Genomic DNA, 21246 nt, shown 5'->3' on the forward strand with positions numbered 1-21246 from the left:
AATATTTGTGCTAGAGTCCTACCATAACCAACAAGTTATTGCAACATAAAAAAAATACTCAGCCTAGATGGCAAAGATTCCGTCAACTTAGATGGAATTTTAAGAAAAAATGGAGAAAGTTTTTATTTTTTTTAGCGTTTGAAGATGGATCGTGTCCGATGGAACATAATAAAATACATTATTAATAAATTAATGTAAATGTAAATAATTTATTTTTAAAACATGTGTGTTACATTCTTAATACTATTTAATTTCGCACCAAGGCAAAAGTTTGGCATGTCTTCCGCCACTCAACACGTGTCGTGCTTCGAAAAATTCGTCAGAAAGTGAGTAACGGAGTGTGTTAACACTAGGTTTCCTCCGCCTACACTGCTATATACGGGATATAGCGTGAAGCTGATTTATTTATTTCTTTAAAAAAAATTACGCACCAAAAATCGACTAAACTGCTAAAATATATATACGCCGATGCACTATGGGACGCTTCCTATAAAAGCGTGCCGAAAATGGTCGAAACAAAAGTCGTAATTTTAAAGTTCTGTTGATTGTTCTATATACTAGAATAGACTATCTTATCAATACAACAAGATTTTTATTTTTGATAGCAGTTTAAAGTATCCAAAATGACCTTCAAACAATACACTTCGATATTTCCCTATTTTCCATACTGCATATAGCGATATTTAAGAGTTAGTTTCTTAATAAATTTCTATTGTAACTATATTTATGTTATACATTTTTATAAAGCTCATTGTTTCTTCTTTAAGAAAATATAATTAGTGTATAAAAAAAACCTATATTTAAAAAGATATCTTAAAATTTTTAGAAGTGTTATATTTTAACATTTTCATATTTTCAATTGGAGTTTTCACTGTTGCCGCTGGCTGCCGCTGCCGAGAAAACTATATTTATATATACTACAACTATTCAAGAATTAGGGGAAAGAATAAAATTTTGCGCATATTTGCGCCATTTTGATTTAGAGCAAAAAAACCAAAATGTAGTAAAATTTAAATTTTTGATATTTCATGAATACTGCTTTTATTTTAAATAGTTGGCGTCCTATTTAGTTCTTTTTTGTTCTATAAGTAGAAAAAAACTATTAGAATGTTAATTTTAACATGAAAAATAATAATATGTCTATTTTTGAAAGAGCATATTTGTTTTGAAATTGACATTTTTTGTGGTCATTCCAACCATGAAAATAATAAAATTATCATTTTTTATGTGAATAAACAATATTATGTGAATACAAAATAAAATATTTAATTAATTTGATGTAGTTTTGCTCAAAACACTTTTTTGGACAAGTATAAAAAGACCAATTATAACTAGTTGCTTTCATTAGAGTAATCGGACTTTTCCGCATTGTTTCTAATACTGTTAACTTATTAAAAGATATACATATATTTTGTGCAACATGAGTGAATTCGCTTGCAGTAGACGTAACTTATGCACTTTTATAATTGAGGGGAGAAATCCTTCTGAAATAGAAAACTTTTAAAAAGAGAACTTCAATTTGTCGTCATCAGACGTACAAACTATAATGAACAACATTCAAAATTTCTTTTTATATAATTCTTCAAGCTATGTCATCAGGACTTGGTGTGAATGTCGAAAAATTCGATCAATATACACTTAATACAGCGCAATTGTATGTTAACAAATGTAACAAGTATTACGTACCTTCTTCGGTGCATAAAATTCTTATACATGGAGTTCAAATTATACAGTACTATGCAATTCTTCCTATTGGGCAACTTTCTGAAGACGCTCAGGAAGCAAGACATAAGGATTACAAAAGTATCTAACGAACTGTTTGACGAAGCTAAAGAACTTCTGCAAGTCACTGAATAAATTCCTTGTTTACGTCACAATTTTTATTAAAATTATTTTTATATTACATATGATACATCAGTTTTTTGTTTAACAGCCTAGATTTAGTATACTTAAGTTACTTTTAATGATTTAAAAATAATATTAATTTTTAAACATCTTAATAAGCTCTTATTTATGACAATTTCTAACTTAGATTTTTTTTTATTAAATAACTCATGACTTTTATTAATATCTATTTTATGTATAGCAAATATATTCAAGTATATATATATGCAAAATTTCAACACTTTGCGATGAAAACTGAATGAGTTACGGATTTTTGACACGAAGCGCGTCATTCTGTCCCACTGTGCGATGCCACGCATTATTTAGGAAAATTCCTAAGGAACTAATTTCGTTGGAGTGGCTCAGTAAAAATTCCACACCGTCTGTCTATACAGTGCGCGTGCTACGTCACTGTACACTTGATATCATTTTAATTAAAGTGAAAATTCTTTGAGAAATGGGAATTCTTGTATATTATACTCATTTTGTATTGGAATATATAAAATTGAGCACTTTGATCCTGTTTCTGATTTGGTTATATTTAAGTCTATTTGTGGTAAGTCTAGTTTAAGTACCTCCAAAATTCAGTGGAAAGTAGGGAACGGAAGTATCTTAATGGTAACGAAGTGTCTTATCAATAGATTCCCATTTTGCATTTGCCTTAGCCTATGCGCGGGATACAGCGAAAAACTAAAAAAAAATGCATATATACCCAAGCTTGCTCATACAATATAATGGATTAGTTAAAATTAAACATCAACAATTAAGCAATTGAAGGTACAAGCGGTTATGATATAAACTTTTTACAGCCTCGTAATAAGCGGAATATGGAAATCCTTTGGCAAAGAGACAGAACGAAGTTTTTAATAGCTGGAACGGTCTGTTCGTACAATTTGAGGACATTGTAGCGAAACGGGCGCGCGGCCAGATAAAAACTTATTAGTTCATTTTTGTAATGTAATATACATTTTTGTGTTTTTTGTATTGAGAAATGGTTAATTTTGTGTTGATTTGGTTATTATTTGTTTTGTACATAATTATGAAATATTGGATTGAATCCTGAAGAATTCTTAATTTAATTTGTATTCTTAATAAACGATTCCTATTTTATTAGTGTTTCTAATATAATTCCATGTGGGTAAAAGTACGGAGCAGGCTTACCTTAATAGGAACCGAGGGTTTTAACACTAGGTTCCCAGGTAGCTTTTCTCTACCGTGAAAATGTATTTAGTTATAAAATGTATTGTTTTAAATAAGTACATAGTTTATTATCTAATACAAATTTTCTTTTGTTTTTATTTGTTTGTCTATTGAAAGAGACCTTTCAAACAATTTTCTAATAAAATATAACTAGACAGTGTTTTTCGTTATTCCAATTAAAGTAAGTAATATATATCGCTACAAATTGTTATCCACTTAATTCGTGCATAAATTTAAACCTAATTGAAAGTCTTTGTAACATATTCTGTCCTCAAAATTTACTGAGACATTCGTCTCGTTTCGTATTTCAGATGAAAATCTTCATTATATGTTATAACATAAGGTTGATTTTGATACTTTGGACATATATTTGAATGTTGGCTTGTTACTTTGAGAACAATGAACTTTCTAACATCTTCGATGTGAGAGTGTCATATGGTAATTAAATTTTCACATACGTCTTTATTTAATAGCTCACTTGTTGGAAAAGGTTCTAGAATGTGAGTTTATGTTAGTAAAGCCTTAGTAATAGAGTCGTTTAGGCTTATTGTGGATATAAATGAAATAGTCAAATTACTTATTTTTTTAAATTTAAACTATAATATTTTGCATAAATATGCTGCTAGGCTACACAGAGGTAACTTAGTGTAAAAGCACTCCGTTCCGTATTCCGTTATCATCTGTTCCGTTCCACCGTGGGTTATATCTATATATATAAAAGGACTTGTCCTCACTGACTGAGGTAAGACGCACGCACAGCCGTAACCGCTGTGCGTAGAAACGTTAAATTTGGACAAAAGTTTACTTTCGTAATCTGGACATCCACAAAGAAGGGATTTTGAAAAATCTTAACCCTAAAGGGGTGAAACTAAATAAACTTAAATTGCGGACCTCTGCACTCATTCTGTATGTAATGAATTATAAACACATGTTAATGCTTATAATTTTTAAATTTTTGATAACAAGAAAGAAGGAGCAAGGAGGAAGAAGGAAACCAGTCTCATCACATACTGCGGAATTTTAGAAACAGCGTGTTGAGTAACGGAAATCAACGCAGCCCTTCGTCTACCAGAGTGGGGTAATAAAAATAAATAATTATAATGTATAATAATAAAATAATATACTGAGTTTTAAAGATTTTCATGTCCTACAACACCTTCAGATTTACTTCTACGAAACAATTAATTTAATTAAGAAATTAGCAACTCTTTATAATATATATATATATATATTAGTAACAATTAGAAAGATAAGATAAGATAAGATATCGCAGATATAGAGAACCTCCACCGACTTTTACGTCGTATAAAATACTAGCAAATATATTTTAATATTGTAATCAATTTAGCTGTCAGAAGTGTCATATGACCTAAAAATCATAATTCCTAATAATGGACGATACCTTAAGTTTTAATGAAGATACGAAGAAGACATTATCCACAACTGAAGTAGCAGCAGGAAGGCAGTTTGGAGTTCAAAGCGATGCTTCATTGGTTGCCAGTGCTTCAAGAGTGTCTTTTCAACAGAATCTTCATGTGCTGTCTACGGTTTGTATCAAATAAAATTATATTATTTTAAATTCATGCGGTATCTTGCCGAGTATACCGAGGGAAAGGTATTGTTAAGACTCTCCGTTATTCATGAACCACCTAATTCGGAACATTGCGTTTTAAGTGGCGGAACTCAACGCCGTACTTTGTCTTGTTACCAAAGCGAAGAAATGAAAATAATTTATTTCCCCTTTCCCTCTAGGGGAAACAAATTATTTTCTTTCTGTCGCTGCGCTACAATAGCTTTAAATATTTTTTATGAGATAAGTAAAGAGAACCTTACATTAATATCCTCGATTTTCATTTTCATACTCACTTTAGTAAATCTATGTACTTTATATTTATAAATTTAATATTAAAGGAACTCTTCTAAGTTGTTGTCGAACTATGAAAGAGATCTTTTCTTACATTTAATTTAGTTACATTTAAATTTGTAGCTAAAAGTATATATAAATTTTATACCCAGCAAAAATAGTATTTTTTGCTTATTTCAAGAATAAATATTTTAAATTTTATTTTTTCACTTTAATAGAAGAAAACGATAACAGCAGAGCCACTGATACCAGCAACTCTAGTACAAAAGTTGTCTTACTTTTCAATGTACATATGTACCGTTGGCAAATTGGAGATCTTGTGTAAGCAACAAAACAATGTGAACAGGTATTTCATCAATTTGAAATATTACTTATTTTTTAATTTATACTTTTACTTTATTTCAATGGTCCTAAATATAAAAGGCATATCCAAAAGTGTGAAATAACACTTTAAAAATGTAAAAAAAACGTTAGTTCTTCTGCTTCTCTTCAATCTCTAATTTGTGTTCGTATGAGATGAAAGGTAATAGAGCTTAATATAGTATAAAATGTAAAAAAAAATCTATATCGTTAGTTACTAGATATAAACCCCCCAGACATGATTAGCTACCCGTTTTGAGAGTGTTCAAGTAAAACTATTAAGATCTCTTTCTCTCTCTCTCTCTATCTATTCTTCTCTTTTTACAGATTTTTCTGGCTTTACATTGCAAATGTACTATGCAAAAGTCTACCAATGACATATGTTTATTTATTTTTAAGCGCATACGCTCCAGATAATCATTTATATATTTCCAAAATGGTACCACTGTGTTATGGTAAGTTATCATTGAATGTTCAAATAAAATTTTGAGGGTAGTTTATATATAACTTTCTCAACCCAGAATAGAAACTACTTAGTTTACTTAGAATGATCATTCTATGGATTACTCGCATTCCACCTCGTTCCTTTTAATGTGCATTACTCTCCTTATTTTCTACCTTAAAAAAACAAAGTGATTCTATTTTATTACTTTCGAATAAACGCAAAGTAAAACGTACATAACAGGGCGCATCATATGCCTATCCTGCAAAATAAAAAGAAGAGAAAAAAGAGAGAAAAGTTAAAATTTTAATAAGACTACACATCCACCGGGTCAATCATTACTAAGCATATGTCTCATATATGCAGGTACCAACTGGATATTTGCTATCACGGGGGTATTTCAAGTAATAGTTATGCTGAATGCAAGTTCTATATATTTCGTTTATTTTATCATGGGCGTCTATGACAAGGTGCCTTGGAAAAGGTAACAATAGCATATTTTGTGGACTTTTTACAACGCAATTGTTATTTGTCTGATTCTTAACCGAGGAAATGGTTGCTCAAGCCTGTGACTATAAACGTGACAGATTGTGGATTCGATTCTCCTTCAGGAAAAGGAATATTACATATTTTCATTTCCTCGCTCTAGTATTCAGTTTCGCCACTCAACACGTAAAAATCTCCAGAATTTAGCGGGCATTGGGGTCCCCCAATGGGTGGTCACTTCCGTCCGAAAGTGAGAAATTAATGGGAACGGAGTGCTTGAATATTAGGTTCTCGAGTTCCCTCTGCCTATCTTGCTATATGCAGGATACAGCGTAAAGCTTATATTATACTAGCGGACGCGCGCAGCTTCGCATGCTTATTTGCACCCTTAGGGGTGAATTCTAATAAACCATGAAACACGTCTTCAATAAAATATTTTTAAGAATCTCAATTTCAAATTTTATAAAAATCGGTGGCGATTTAAAGATTTTTCCATACAAACTTTCAACCCCTTATTGGCACTCTTAAGGGGTAAATTCTAAAAAACCGTGAAACACGTGTTCAATTAAATATTTTTCAGAGTCTGAATTTTCAATTTTATAAAAATCGGTGCCTATTTATTTTTTTCTCAATACAAACTTTCAACCCCTATTTCACCCCTTTAGGGTTAAAATTTTTCAAAATCCCTTCTTAGTGGATGTCCAGATTACGAAAGTAAAGTAGTAAAGTATATTATAGTTTTATAAGTAACTTTCAAGAGTTGACACCGTCGTAGTGATGATAACATTCACCAAATATCGCAGGTCTGAACTCTATCCGGTCCACACAAATATTTTCATTTTAAATATTTGGATATCCTGGTCTGATCAAGCACCAAGTGCGTTGGTTTCTGCCTGTTGTGTTTCTTATTCAGGCACAGTGGTCACAACGTCTTTTCTTCCTACTACTAACTTTGCCCAAAAAAAATATTTTTAGTTAATTTTAATCTTTATATAGATGATCTCATCCACTCTTGTTGCAGCAAATCAAAGAAAGAAAAAATAAAATAATAATAAACGCTCCTCCGAGTGTTTCTGTTGTGTAATTCACATTACGCAAGATACCATCCTGAAGTTTTGGTCTTTATTTTCTAGATGTAATTCAAAAATTTCAAATATAAGCGGAATGACGTATAATTGCTATAATTTGGTCGAATTTGCTAAAAAGTGCAATAACGCTGATATAATTTACGATACCTACTTTTATTCAACTCCAGAGGAAAACTTCTCTCTTGCGCAAATTGAATACTTTGAGTAAGTTTCCAATTGTGATACTTTTAACATTTTTAAACCATTTCTACACAATGTATATAAAATTATTTTTAGATGTGTAAAACATTGACGTAGCACGACTTGAAAAAGTACGTCTTTGAAACCGTTCAGCGGTCTAATCAAGCTGAATCGAGCCAAGCTATATAATTATGATACTTGCTATTCTTAATACATCTCTGTCTTGCATCTTTTTTAACCGACTTCTGTAAGAAAAGGAGGTTATCAATTCGACTGTATGTTTTTTTTAACCGACTTCTGTAAGAAAAGGAGGTTATCAATTCGACTGTATTTTTATTTTTTATTTTCTTTTTTATGTTTGTTACCTCATAACTTTTGACTGGGTGAACCGATTTTGATATTTTTTTTATTTGAAAGGTATAGCTTCCCGAATGGTCCCATTTTTTTTTTGGTCCATGTCTGACAATGGTATCCATGAGAAAATCACGTAAGTCTTAAATTTGCATTAAGCATGTGCGCGACTAATAGACGAATAACTCAATGTCGCGCCAACCGATTTTGATGATTCTTTTTTTATTTGAAAGGATACACTTCAAGGATAATTTGGTGAAAGTTTGGTTAGGTTCCAATTATGGAATCCGGTGAAAATTGAGAAAGTTTGTTTTTTGGTAAAAAATTGATTATACTGTAATAGTTACAAGCAAAAACTTTTTAACTCGATGTCAGAAGTGAGATTCCTGATCGTTACATTTCTTTTCAACCAACCTCAAAAAAGAGGATGTTCTCATTTTCAACCAACTTCAAAAAAGGTAGATTCCTAATTCGCCCGAGTACTTTTTATGTATGTTCCTGTCAATATACCAAAATGTTACTTTGTACAATAAATTAATTTTTAACAAAAACAAAAACCGACTTCTAATAACGAACTAAAAAGTGAAAAATAATTATACAAAGATTTTATAATTTTGAAGTCGGTGTCAAGCTAATGCTACAACACCTTTAGTACAATATCTAATTACTAAGCCTGTTTGTTTTACTTGGCGCCGACTTCAAAATTATAAAATCTTTGTATAATTATTTTTCACTTTTAATAAAAATAATACCTAATTAAATGAAGTTTTATATAGGGCAATCACAACCACTCGTTGAGAACCACTACCACCACCATCACCACTCGTTTAAGAAGCATCATTTTAAGATCTCCCCCATCACTTAAAATCATAAAATAAATTAATTTTTAACAAAAACAAAAACCGACTTCTAATAACGAACTAAAAAGTGAAAAATAATTATACAAAGATTTTATAATTTTGAAGTCGGTGTCAAGCTAATGCTACAACACCTTTAGTACAATATCTAATTACTAAGCCTGTTTGTTTTACTTGGCGCCGACTTCAAAATTATAAAATCTTTATATAATTATTTTTCACTTAGTTCGTTGTTAGAAGTCGGTTTTTCTTTTTGTTAAAAATTAATTTATTATTATGCAGAGAAGTAAGCAGAGTGTAGTGATGTCTTTGCCTATCTTATTAATACTGGGTTGTTAAAATCAATTAATATCTTACAACGAAAGACATTTTTAATAATTTAGAAAAAATCTTTTATTACTATTGTAAATGTTATCTTGCTTATCCTACTTAATAAATGTAAGAGTGTGTTAGGATATCCATCATCCATCCGTACATTCCACTCATTGCAAAAAATACAGGATTAGAGGATGAAACTACAGTAGCACGTGCAACGTGGCCATATAATCTCAGGCGCATCAGACGCTCTTATATTTCTTATTCGCCTCAATTAGCATCCTTGCCTTCATCAAGCGGTTGAAGGCAAGGATGCTAATTGAGGCGAAGCGGTTCATCACGCGTGATTCGCGAGCCGTTACTTATAATATATTATTTTAAAGAGTATATTTACTTCCAGCTCTCTCATAGGTTACATTGAGTCAAATGTATGGGTGGCGTTATATGTTATTACTACACTTGTAATTATATTGGCGCTCTTAACCTATCGTCAATTATATAAAGAGTTTATTTGGAAGGTTAGTTATAGTTTTTTATTGTAATATTTCCTTTAAATATAATAAATAAGTAATGATAATCATTGAATGTAATATTCAGTCTTTCGAGTCGAAATTGAATCGGCAACCATCGCGTTTAAAGTTAGATATTATCGCACTACATTACAATGATCTCACTTCGGCTATTATTTTTAATTTAACAGATTTTAAGATAATAATAAACACAGTAATATAATAAATAGGTGCTTTTCTACTCTCACATGGCGTTATGCGCTCTCTTGTTGGGTATATTTATTCACGTTGTGATAGCGTATGAAAATAAACCAGTAAAAAATATTAAATCTACTGACACAAAGACGAGTGAGTTTTTAATGGTAAGGGAGTATTTTTTTGTTAGTTACGTAAAGTGGAAAATTACAGTTAAAAGTATAATATACAATCGTCATCATTATCATCATCATCATCATATCGCGTTTCGAAGACCTTTGTTGGACATAGACCTCCTCCAAGGATCTCCGCACTTCTTCCGGATCGCGGCCGATGCTCTAGAACCTTTCCACCCCAACAGTCTTTGGTTCACTTCGCTACGTTTCTCACCCACTGCCACTTCAGCTAAGCAATGTCGATAACGTTTATTCTCGTACGGATGTCTTCATTTCTGATTCTATAACGTAGGGAAATACAAAGCTCTCTCTATTGCGCACTGTGTTACACTGAGCCTTCACAAGGCTACATAATTGGCGGCCACGACTCGGTACCGTATGTCATTACTGCTAACACACACAGGTGAAGAAGACGAAGGCGAAGACTTTCGTCTTGAGACATTAGACGCAAATATTTCGTTGTAGCTTCCCGTACGCTACCCATCCGAGCTGGGCTCGACGAGAGATCTCTCTCTATAGAGATATATGTGATGATCAACAACCTCCAGGGTAGTGTTCCCATCACTAACTGGTCTTCAAGTATTGTGTTCATGTCTTCCACAGTCTCAGCCTGTCTCTCGTTAGTTTCTCATGTTTCATCATGTAAATAGTAGTTTAAAATTATGCATTATTATGAACTAGTTCAAGCAATTTAAGATACTCTGATGTTGTTTTGTCATTTTATATCGTTCTTCATATCTTTTTTAATAGAAATAGAGTATAAATAGTAGTAAAAATAAAAAAAATGCAATATAAAAAATAACAGCAGTAATAGTAATTAATCCTATATCTTATAAAACAAAGTCGCTTTTTGTGTCTGTCTGAACTTTCTAACTCTTCTTCTTCTAAACCACCCAACGGATTTGGATGCGGTTTTCACCATTAGGTCGAGTATTTCCCAGGGAAGGTTTATATATAGTTTATTATTTGTACATTCTTATGTAAATTAACATAAATACGATAAATGTGTATAAGGTCCTACCCGCTGAGAGACTTTCGCGCATGTGCTGCCTTAATGGTAAGTACTACATGAAAATAATGTACTGGAGTATTGTTCCACTTTATAAGATCTACAAAAAAGTCCGCGATGGCATATTCGTATCTTTTAAGAATAACGTGTAGTGATCATATTTCTGTCTAAAAATAGTAATTTCAATATATTTTTTATTGTGAGGGATATTTTTCCATAATGGTATTAATCCTTATCCTTTAAAATACTTTATTAAATTTCTACGTTAAACGAAGATAAAATTTGCTTTTTAAACTATTTCGAAATTGCGAATAGTTTTAGAGAAAAACGCATTTAATTATTGACACATCACGCCGTTCACACATCAACTGTATCGAGTCAAGTTTCACTTATCCCTTACTCTCAGCATATAAATAAGTATATTAGTTACGTTGGCCATTTAATGTAGATCAAAACTGTCTTTTCTGTTTTTCATTTTAATAAGTACTTTAGAAGTTGTTACAATATCAAAAAATCCTTGCTACGAAACGCGCCTCGCGACGTTATGCTTATACAAGCGAGTCCGCCGCGCCCGCCTGCCTTACACGCATCGGTGGTTCAGTGGTAGAATGCTCGCCTGCCACGCGGGCAGCCCGGGTTCAATTCCCGGCCGATGCATTCTATTTAATTTTCGTCACAGGCAGCCACGTAGTGCTTGCTTTTCATCAGGGACAGAATACTCTCTTCAGCATTAACCACAAGCTCGAAAAAAAAAACCCGCCTGCCTTTATAACTACGAAGATTTAGATGCGTTTGCACGTATTGGATAATTCGAATTGAATGTATTATTTAATGTCATTTAACTATCTAAAAAAAGTAATTTAAATATATTTTAATAAGTACTTGAAAAGATTAGTATCACAGATATAAAATTACGGTACCTACTAAAAAATCCTTGCTGTGTAAAATAATTGGAAAATCCTTATTGAAACTACGAAAATGCGGGTTGCATTAGGGTTTAATTAATTTTCACATTATCTTAAGTGATTTGCAAACATACATTATATGAATAATCCAGTAGTAAAAGCGGGCGAGGCCGCAATAGGGTCGCTAGTAGATAATATGTGAAAGTATACCGCACCTAACAATAGAACGGTGAAGGACTGTAGAAATAAACAAAAACATCTGATCAGATGTTTTGTGAAGATCATCATCTTTATTGTAGAGATAAGATGTAAGTCAATGTATCATTGATAATTAAATGGATAATTTTTGTTGCGGAATTTGTACATAAACTTTACTTAATTTAAAGAACCCAATGTTAAACATTGGGTAATTGTCACTTCACCAAAGTGCCATTTTGGCGTTAGACTCTTAATAATTTCGCATTTTCCTAGAACGCTGATTTTGATCTTCTCGCTGAGTCTATGACTGCTCCACCTATTGTACACGTAATAAATTCAAGAAGCGTTAATCAAGTAAGTTTAATTCTTGTTATCAATTTAGAAGCTTTCATAAATAATTTATTTTCTAAATTTACTTAATTCGTTCTTATGTTAAGTAGCAGAATAAACAACAAAAACATAGCCACAAATTCTCAGTGAAAATTGGTATCTAGGCATATCACAAACGAAGGTTTACTAATATTATTAAGACATTAAATAAGGCTTGCTCTGCTTTTTTATATAATTTAAAAAATAATGCTTTACAGATACAGCCAAGTTTCGGAAGCGGAATCATAACGACTGCGAATGCTGCTATGTATATTTTCAAAGCTCTTACTTCTTATTTGATGGAAACACACTGTGAACGTTTTGTGAATGTCCCTATTATTTATTGGCACTATGGTTATTATTATAGAAAATATTTGAAGATTTTCTAATAAATCTTTTTGGAAAAAGAGTTCGTAATTACTTATTGTATTTATTCTGTCCAAGTTGTGCTGAACGATACGGTCCACTGTAATCACATACAGGCTTGCCGGAAGATTCCGCCCGCGGCTCCGCCTGCTTGGATTACACGATTATTCATTTAATACACTGAATTACTTTAGTGTTCTAATATTTTTGTCTCTTAACCTAATAAATGCACCCAGTAAGAGTTCTTCTGCTATATCTTACATATACAGACACCGATCAGTTATGTTTTTATTGTAAGTATAGATTAAAATATTGAATTTTAGACAAATCGTCCGCTTTCTACATCTGGCCAATTTACTTTGCAACAATATATTTTGGTGATTTCTTTGTTCTAATATTCTTCGCAGTCAATGCTGTTGTGGATTATTGTGTTTGCGTAAGTATACTGAGAGGATATATACGTATACCTAAAAAAAAATTTTTTTTTTTTTAGTTTCTCAATAATTTCATTATTATGTATAACTTGGTTCTATTTTGCGGTTCATTTTCTCTAATGACGCTTCACTATTTATAAAAACTAAGATTAAGAAGAATTTAAAACATAAAATATTATTTTTTTCAGTTACTAACATTGCACTGCATAGTGGAAACTATTCGAAATGAATGGAAGTGGATGAGGCCGTGGTGCATCATTGTGTTTATATTAATTGCTTTTATTATTGATCATTTTTCTAAATATACAATGGTAAAGCGGCATTCACGTCTTAGCTTTCTATTCTGCCTCGGGCTCTTCTTCCGTTTTAATTCTTCGGCGTTTTCCTTGGCATCAGAGCGAAGAAATGAAAATATTAATAGGATTGAACTCACAACCGTCGCGTTATAGTCACACTCTGCCTCTCGTGCCTCTGTGCCACGACAGCGACATAATGCTGTTGTGAGAGGCCCGAGGAAGTTTGATCAGATCTTTTCCCTGTGCATGATCACGCAAGTCTTAGGCGTAAAGCAAAAAAAAACCGTTTTTGTGGACTTCGTAAAGGTTAGAAGTGTGTGAAATAAATTATGGGAGACAAAGTGAGCCGACTCTTGTTGCAGGATGTAATACAGAAATCATTCATCCTGTGTGCAATTTGGAGCTAGCATATCGCTTTGGTTTGACATCCAATCGAGTGTCAAACAAAGTTGCACTATTATTAAATTAAGGAAAAATTTCAGATAGCAGAAATTTGTTTCATAACATGGACAGGATTTTGCACACTGGTTGAAGCAGTTACAATATTCTGGATGTACCCTCTCAGCAGATTTGTTGATGATATAACGTTCCATTGCGGCTCACCGCCTACAAAATTAAGGGTTTTGAGTTTTAGAATTTTACCAATATTTTATTTAGTGAGTTTTATATGTTTCTGCTTTTTCTGATCTGAACACTGAATACCTAGTTTTATATCACAAATCAAACTTGAAATTAATACGAAAGCCTTGATGGACATGTTCGACTCGCACTTGATGGGTTTTTTCTTATTTTATATTAACATACATAAAAAAGATTCCGACGAATTGAGAACTTTCTTTTTTTAAAAGTCGGTTACAGTCGAATGATTTTAATTCCCAGGATTAAAAACATTCGCGGCGCAGGGGTACAAAGTGTTACTGTAAACGTGATGAAGGTTAACATACTAACTAAGTTTTTACTTAACAACATCAAAAGTATCGAAATATGGCCGTCACTTATTTTTTTTTATTATTTACTCATTTTTCAATGGAGAGTAAACAACAGAGTGATTTATGTCTGGATTATTTGTATAGCTATTACACTGCAACAAAAACGTTACTTTCAGATCAAAATCTATGTAATGTTCACCAGATTTTTAAAGTTTGAAGATTTTGGAGTCGTAGATTATACATTCTTCAATAATCCTCAAAATACATATATAGCCCAATCTACCTTATTTTTATTAGGCATAGTGTTTGCCATATACAAATACGTTTATAAACAAAAAAAGGTATATATACCAATTTAATTTCTGTAGTCTTACGTTCTTGGTAATCTTTGCGTCTAAAACTAGAAATTCTTTTTGTGTATGCACCATCCATCCAAATTTCATGTTCCTTGATCTTACCAGTGTTGGATGCATCCACAGAAAATAAGTTCAGGATTTATAAAATAAGGAAGCTCTGGCCTCAAGCTCTTCTGATATCAATAAGGTTCTTAAAGAAGGCCCTAAAGCCATACACACTTGGGTGGCATGTCTCAGGCACTGTTACGATTTTCGTACTTTGCATTGCGTTGAACTTTCATATAGTATTAAATTCTATGAAGTTTCTTCTTTAGTAGTAAAAATTATTAAAAAATATTATTATTAAAAATTAAATTTTTGATACATATATTTGCAGGATTGGACTCAATTATTTAAACCTTTACCTGAGTGGGGTCCAAAAGACTTTATCAGCAGACAACTAAGGAAACAATTTAATTCAAATGAGGTAGGTTAGGTTTTAAATGTTGGTAATTTTTTTATTTTTTTCACGCTTCCACACACAGCAGATAGGAAGAGGGAAGCTAGTATTAAGACACTCCGTCCTCCATTTTCTGCCGAAGACTGGAGGCATTGCAAATTGAATGATAACACCCAACGCCGCTTTGCGTCAGTGCCAGAACGAAGAAATGAAAATATTGAATATTTCATTTCCTCGAGTGGGAATCAAACCCCCAATTTGTCGCGTTTACAGTCATATTTTGTGTCCCGCGAACGTGACTAGCCTCAAAATGTTGGTTCATTGGTAATTGATTGGAAGAAAGGTTTTAATTAGCTTCGATAAATAGAGGATCTCAGACAGTAGAGGTGAGGGACCCTCAAATTTTAGGGGGGCATATTTTATTTTAAACCTAAACTTAGTTGCAATTCCCAGGCACTGATTCGAGCTTCTTTCCCTATTACTCCAGAATAAATTCATGGAAAGCTCAGCAGTTTCTTCTCTTTTTTTAACCGACTTCTGTAAAAGGAAAAAGTTATCATTTTTTTTTTATTTTAGTTCATAGCATCTCAAGCACCCAGGGACTTAAGCAGACACTTGATCAATAAAGCTGAACTAAGATCTTACAAAGTAGATGTACGTTATAGTAGCAATTCTCGTTCAACTTGGACGAAGATGAATAATGAGAAAATAGATTAAAATAATTGTTTATATCACTGTATATATACGAATATTATGAATATTGTCTTTTATTCTGAAAATATCTAAATATGTTGGTATAAAATATAGTATAAAACAGTATATGTGTGTGTTTTATTTTATTTTTTCGGTGTAAAGTTGATGTCTCGTGGTAGCACTCCAGTCTATTAATTGATTTTCTCATATAACGCTCGCAATTCCATTTTTATAAACTATAATTTGTTAAAATATTTTTTTTAATTAAAAAAATATTATTACTTTTACTATAATAAATAATACTCAACTCTAACTATATCATTTTGACATAATAAGGACACGTAAAACCCCTGACGTTACAGATAAGGGAATGTAACCCTAATAAGCAATATCTCCAATATTGGATTAATGGGCTTTCCCAATTTTCTCCCGGAAATTCCACCCTTATTAACATTTACATGGAAAAATAAATGAAATTCCGCTTCTAAATATATGGAAGCTAAAACATTTTTTAATTTCAACATAATTTGGTAATTAAAATGTTATATATGTCATCTTATATGTTTGTTAATTGTTGATTCAATTAGAGCACGACGGTGCTGCCTCTGGGTGTAAATGCGAGGGTTGTAGATTCATTTCCCATTCGGGTGGAGTGAGTGATTTTGAGTTTCCTCACTCTGGTAATAAGACATTGAAATCCTCCATTTCAAACAATATCCTGAAAATTGGGTGGAAAATCGGGAACGAAGGATGTTAAAACTGTTTCCTCACCCAACCCTTTTATCTTTTAATAACAATTCGATTGATGCCCTATTTAGATCACCTCCAACTCCTCTGTAATATGTTCATCTCAACAATATTAGCACAAAAATGAGGGACAAGAAGTAAATCAGAGTTTATCGTATTATTTTATTATTTATTTGTTCATCCAAGCGGTAATATGATATTAGATTTGATGTGACGGTTACTTTAACATGTTTATTGCCTCTTTTGTCTATTAAGGTTCATATATGATTCGTCGAATACTAACAATATTCACAAATTATTTTTAAGTAATTAAGAGAGAGAATATAGTGAGAAACCACTTTCACGATTTCCTCTCATTCTTACGGCTCCAAAGGAAATTAAAAAAAATGATTATATTAAATTTTTATTAAGAGAGAATTAACAGTTATGTAAGTTTAAAAAGCCATTATACAGCATTTCTTATCACCACAGTCGGTAGCACCATCGAATACTAGGCTCGGATTGCAGAAGTCTTCGGGTTTGGTACAGATTCCGCCGTGTTTAACACAACGCGTCTCTCTCATTGATACTGAAATAATATTTGTAACAAGTGTTATGTAAAATAGGCTTGAGTTATTTTTTTCCAGCCTCACGCTGTTTCCCGCATGTAGCAAGGTAGGTAGAGGGAGCCTAGTGTTAAGGCACTACGCTCCCCACTTTCCGCCGATTTCTGGAGGAATTTCGTGTTCAGTTTCTTTGCTCACCTTTCACACTCCTGCACCAGAGCGAAGAAATGAAAATTTTAAATATTTAATTTCCTCGAGTGGGAATCGAACCCACAATCTATCGCGGTTGCAGTTGCACGCTTGTAGCCCTGCGCTATGACTGGCCTAAGTAGAGTAAGAGACGGATGACGAGAGACGGAAGACGGTAGATAGGTAACAAACGGACGAAAAGAAAAGTTTCATATTTACAATATATCTTTTAAAAGGTTTCTATATTTTTTATTGGGTTAGTCTGTTATTAAAATATTTTACCTCCATGACAACAATCAATCCCTTGTTTCTTCTGAGTAGGACAAAGCCCTTGTCTCTCTGCAAGATGACCCTTAGGGCAGTCAACTGCTACCGTACAAATACCACCTGCTTCTACGCACGGGGTTTCTTGTATTATAGAATCGATGATTCTAACTGAAATCATTAAAATATATAATTTAGGTAATGTTATGATATTCAGGCCTTCTAGGCGTAGTTTTAACAAAGTTGAAAAGTTTTAAAAAATAATTGTTATTAACTCGATTTCAATTCTAGGGAATGAATGGGCAAACAGTGAGTTGCGGAGTGTTCTAGCACTAGATTTAATATGCTTAATCTGCGATATGTGTATATCACAAAGCGTTAAAACGATTGTATTTCTTTGATAATAATAATACTTCATTAGAAAAACCTCAAGATTATCTTTTTAATCAGTTGCAAATCCAATGAGACCAAATAAACATATAAACCTCGAATGTATTAAATGTATCGCCATAGTCCAATGCGAATTCTAATAAATATTTACTCTATATTCAACTTGGCTCTTATTAAAAGTGAATAAAGTTTAAATTGTTATTGCGTATTTTTCTCAGCCACTAATATAAGGAGCGATGACTCGAGCAGACAAAGACGATTGAATAATGATCGCTTTCCTTATTAATAGGATCGATAAAATATATCTTCATAGATGTATGCTATTGTTGTATTGTTTATGTGTGTATGTATGTGAACACGTTGGGTTTATTAGTTTGTTGATATCTACTAAACTAAACGCATAAATATCAAAAAGGAGTTACTAATGCGACGGTAGTTGCTTCGATTCCTATTCTGGGGAATGATGTATTTAACATTTTCATTTCCTAGCTCTGGTAACGAGATAAAGCGCAGAGTTTAAATCCACTCTTCAACACGCAATGCCTCAAGAATTCGGCGTAAAGTGGAGAACGTAAGTTTTAAAGGGGAACGGAATGTATTAACATTAGGTTCCCAGGATTCTTCTGCCTACCCAGCAGGGTAACAATGTGCAGATATATCGTGATCAATCATGGTTTTGCAGATTAGCCCGGACAAACAGACAAACAAATATTTTAGAATAATTTCTTTGTGTTTTATGTGAAGTTAATTAACTATATGCTTTGAAAAATTACAGTCTGAAATCACAAACAGATATTCATTGAGCTATACGACTTTCTACTGAAATTTATAATACAATCCAAGAGGTCGCAGAATACTTGGAACAGTTTCTTTATCAAAGCTTGTTTTGTATTGTCTAGTATTATTCCTTTGTATAGATATTTTAAAGAATCTTTTATGATATTTCATATTAATTATTATATATGAAGTACTAGAAAGTGAAGAACTAGTATCATAAAATAGTTATAATTATCTCAGGCGGAGGCTACGTTTCCCACTTTCTTCCGTATTCTAGAGGCATTTCGTGGTGAGTGGCGGAATTCAACACCAGTTTTTGCCTTGATACGAGAGCCAAGAAATGATAATATAAATTATTTCCTTTCCTGGAGTGGGATTCGAACCCACTACTTGTCGTGTTTGCATTTACACACTTGTGCCCCTGCGCCACGACTGGCCTCTGTAATATTATATCCAGATGAGTATTTACAATATAAAACTTGAATAAAAAAGTAAAATTGGCAAGATAATGAAAATACCTTCAGGATAGAACTACAAAGTAACGTTTGTAATTTTGTTATGATTATTATGAGTTTTTGTGAATTTCTGTATAATTTTTGATACAATGTGGTAAAGATCAGAGATAAATAATACAAAAAAACATGAAGCTGATGAACAACAACAACGACACGACAACACGAGACATAGGTATCGTTAAGCGTGTTGAGTGGCGGAACTTAACGCCGCGAAATGTCAATGATCCCTTGAGTGGAGATAGAACCCACAAACATTTTGCCTTTACAATCAGACATAGTCCCACTGCGCTGCTGCAATAATTATAGTTTTAGTTACCGTGAAATAAATGTCATGGTTTTTACTGAACGATAAATATTGTATAATAATATGTTATTATTATTGAATCATGTAAACATTAATTGCCACAAAATATTAATTGCCTTCCTTGGTGTATCGAATTTGTATATTGTTCTTAATATTTAAAAGTTTTTTAATTCACGCTGTATCCCGCACATAGCAGGGTAGGCAGAAGGAACCTGGAAACATTGTATTAAGACACTGCGTTCTCCACTTTCTGTCGAATTTTGAGGCAGTGCGTGTTGAATGGTGAAAGACAACGCCGCGTTTTGCCTTGTTATCAGAATAAGAATATGAAAATATTAAATATTTTATTTTTCATTTCATTGAATTGGAAATTACTCATTCTCCCAAATGGAAATCGAACTTGCAAACCCGTCGTAGAGACGCTATTTGGCACCACGGCCCATTAAGGATTTCCCGAAACCTCTAAGGAAACAAAAATTCAAGTATTTTTTTACATTATTAAGGCTATGCTAATAAAGACCGGGAACTCGTTTCTAGTATTTTACCAAGCTGTCAAATAAACTGATATTGAATTATTTAATTTTTATTTTTGTCGTAATTAAAGAACCATTATAAAATAATCTACAATCGATTAAAATAACTTTAGAAACAAATGTAGTATAAAAGAACTCAGTGTCGTTAGCTATTTGACATTAAAATTAGAAAAATATATTATTATTTATTTTAGCATAGCAGAGTAGGCAGGGAGAACCTAGTGTAAATAACGGTAGTTTTCGCTTTGATTCGAGACCTTGACGGTTAAGTAGCGGAATTCAACGTCGCGTTTTATTGCCAAAACGAGGAAATTAAATTTATTCATTGCTCTGAGTGAGAATCGAACCCAAGACAGTCAACTCTATACCGGCAAGAATAAAAAAAATAAAGAAAAACTCACAGTCTTCTTCATTTCCACAAACCAAATGCAATATAACACAAGTAATAACAAACAACTTCATAGTAGCGTCTGCGCGTGCGCCGGTCTCAGTACAGAATGACGAGTTAAACGATTTATGTAACTTGAATTTTTATTGTTTCTATATACAATGTATAGAGATGTTTTTTTTTTGATTCACTTCTTTCTTATATTAATGAAATTTAGTAAAACGCCATTATGGTACAGCATCTACTTTGAGTGCGATGGTTGTGGGTTCAATTACGACTTCGGGAAATTATTTATTTACGTTTCCTCTCTCTGGTAATAAGACAAAACGCGGCGTTGATATCGCCATTCAAAAAGTAATGTCTTTAATCTACCCTACAGTAAGCAGGGTATTCGCTCCGCACTCGAGAGAGTGTCCAGACTTCGACAATACAAGAATTGTGAGTAGAGGAACTGAACGCCGCGTTACATCTAACCAGAACAAGTAAAAAAATATCCTCAGTGGAACTCGAAGCCACAACCATCAGTTTTACAGTCGCATGCAGACCACCACGCCGCAAGGGCCTCGAAGATTAATTGACTTTATTGGTTTGTCGCAATACAGAAGTCTCTACTTACTTCATGAATATAGGTTCGAATTTCATTGGCGTAATTGAAAGGTGAATTTGTCACTTAGAATTGAAATGACCTTGGCA

The 21246-nt window shown here is 32.6% G+C and overlaps 2 protein-coding genes across 2 annotated transcripts; one reads left to right on the forward strand and one right to left on the reverse strand.

Annotated features, from left to right (window-relative positions):
- The first annotated feature begins 4475 nt into the window (after positions 1-4475).
- Positions 4476-16049, forward strand: LOC146534243 (uncharacterized). Its single transcript, XM_085193258.1, has 6 exons — positions 4476-4631; positions 12293-12373; positions 13377-13636; positions 13827-13872; positions 13955-14140; positions 15785-16049. Exons 1-6 carry the CDS (start codon positions 4476-4478, stop codon positions 15923-15925), a joined length of 870 nt encoding a protein of 289 aa, XP_085049384.1. The 3' UTR covers positions 15926-16049.
- Positions 16050-17038: 989 nt separating this feature from the next.
- LOC146534244 (uncharacterized) lies at positions 17039-20713 on the reverse strand. The gene is made up of 3 exons (XM_085193053.1): positions 20567-20713; positions 17665-17817; positions 17039-17216 (listed from the first exon to the last, which is right to left on the reverse strand). Exons 1-3 carry the CDS (start codon positions 20625-20627, stop codon positions 17083-17085), a joined length of 348 nt encoding a protein of 115 aa, XP_085049179.1. The 5' UTR covers positions 20628-20713; the 3' UTR covers positions 17039-17082.
- Between the last annotated feature and the right edge of the window lie 533 nt (positions 20714-21246).

The sequence above is a fragment of the Heliconius melpomene genome, chromosome 11, assembly GCF_056956725.1.
Source record: "Heliconius melpomene rosina isolate 202511_hmr_F chromosome 11, ASM5695672v1, whole genome shotgun sequence".
Lineage (NCBI taxonomy): Eukaryota > Metazoa > Arthropoda > Insecta > Lepidoptera > Nymphalidae > Heliconius > Heliconius melpomene.

Coding starts and splice junctions, on each gene's coding strand:
- LOC146534244 (XM_085193053.1), bottom strand. CDS start 20,627: ATGAAGTTGTTTGTTATTACTTGTGTTATATTGCATTTGGTTTGTGGA. Junction 17,818..20,566: donor TTGTGGAAATGAAGAAGACT/GTGAGTTTTTCT, acceptor TAATGATTTCAG/TTAGAATCATCGATTCTATA. Junction 17,217..17,664: donor GATTGATTGTTGTCATGGAG/GTAAAATATTTT, acceptor ATATTATTTCAG/TATCAATGAGAGAGACGCGT.
- LOC146534243 (XM_085193258.1), top strand. CDS start 4,476: ATGGACGATACCTTAAGTTTTAATGAAGATACGAAGAAGACATTATCC. Junction 4,632..12,292: donor ATCTTCATGTGCTGTCTACG/GTTTGTATCAAA, acceptor GCATTTTCCTAG/AACGCTGATTTTGATCTTCT. Junction 14,141..15,784: donor TTTTACCAATATTTTATTTA/GTGAGTTTTATA, acceptor TTTTTATTTTAG/TTCATAGCATCTCAAGCACC.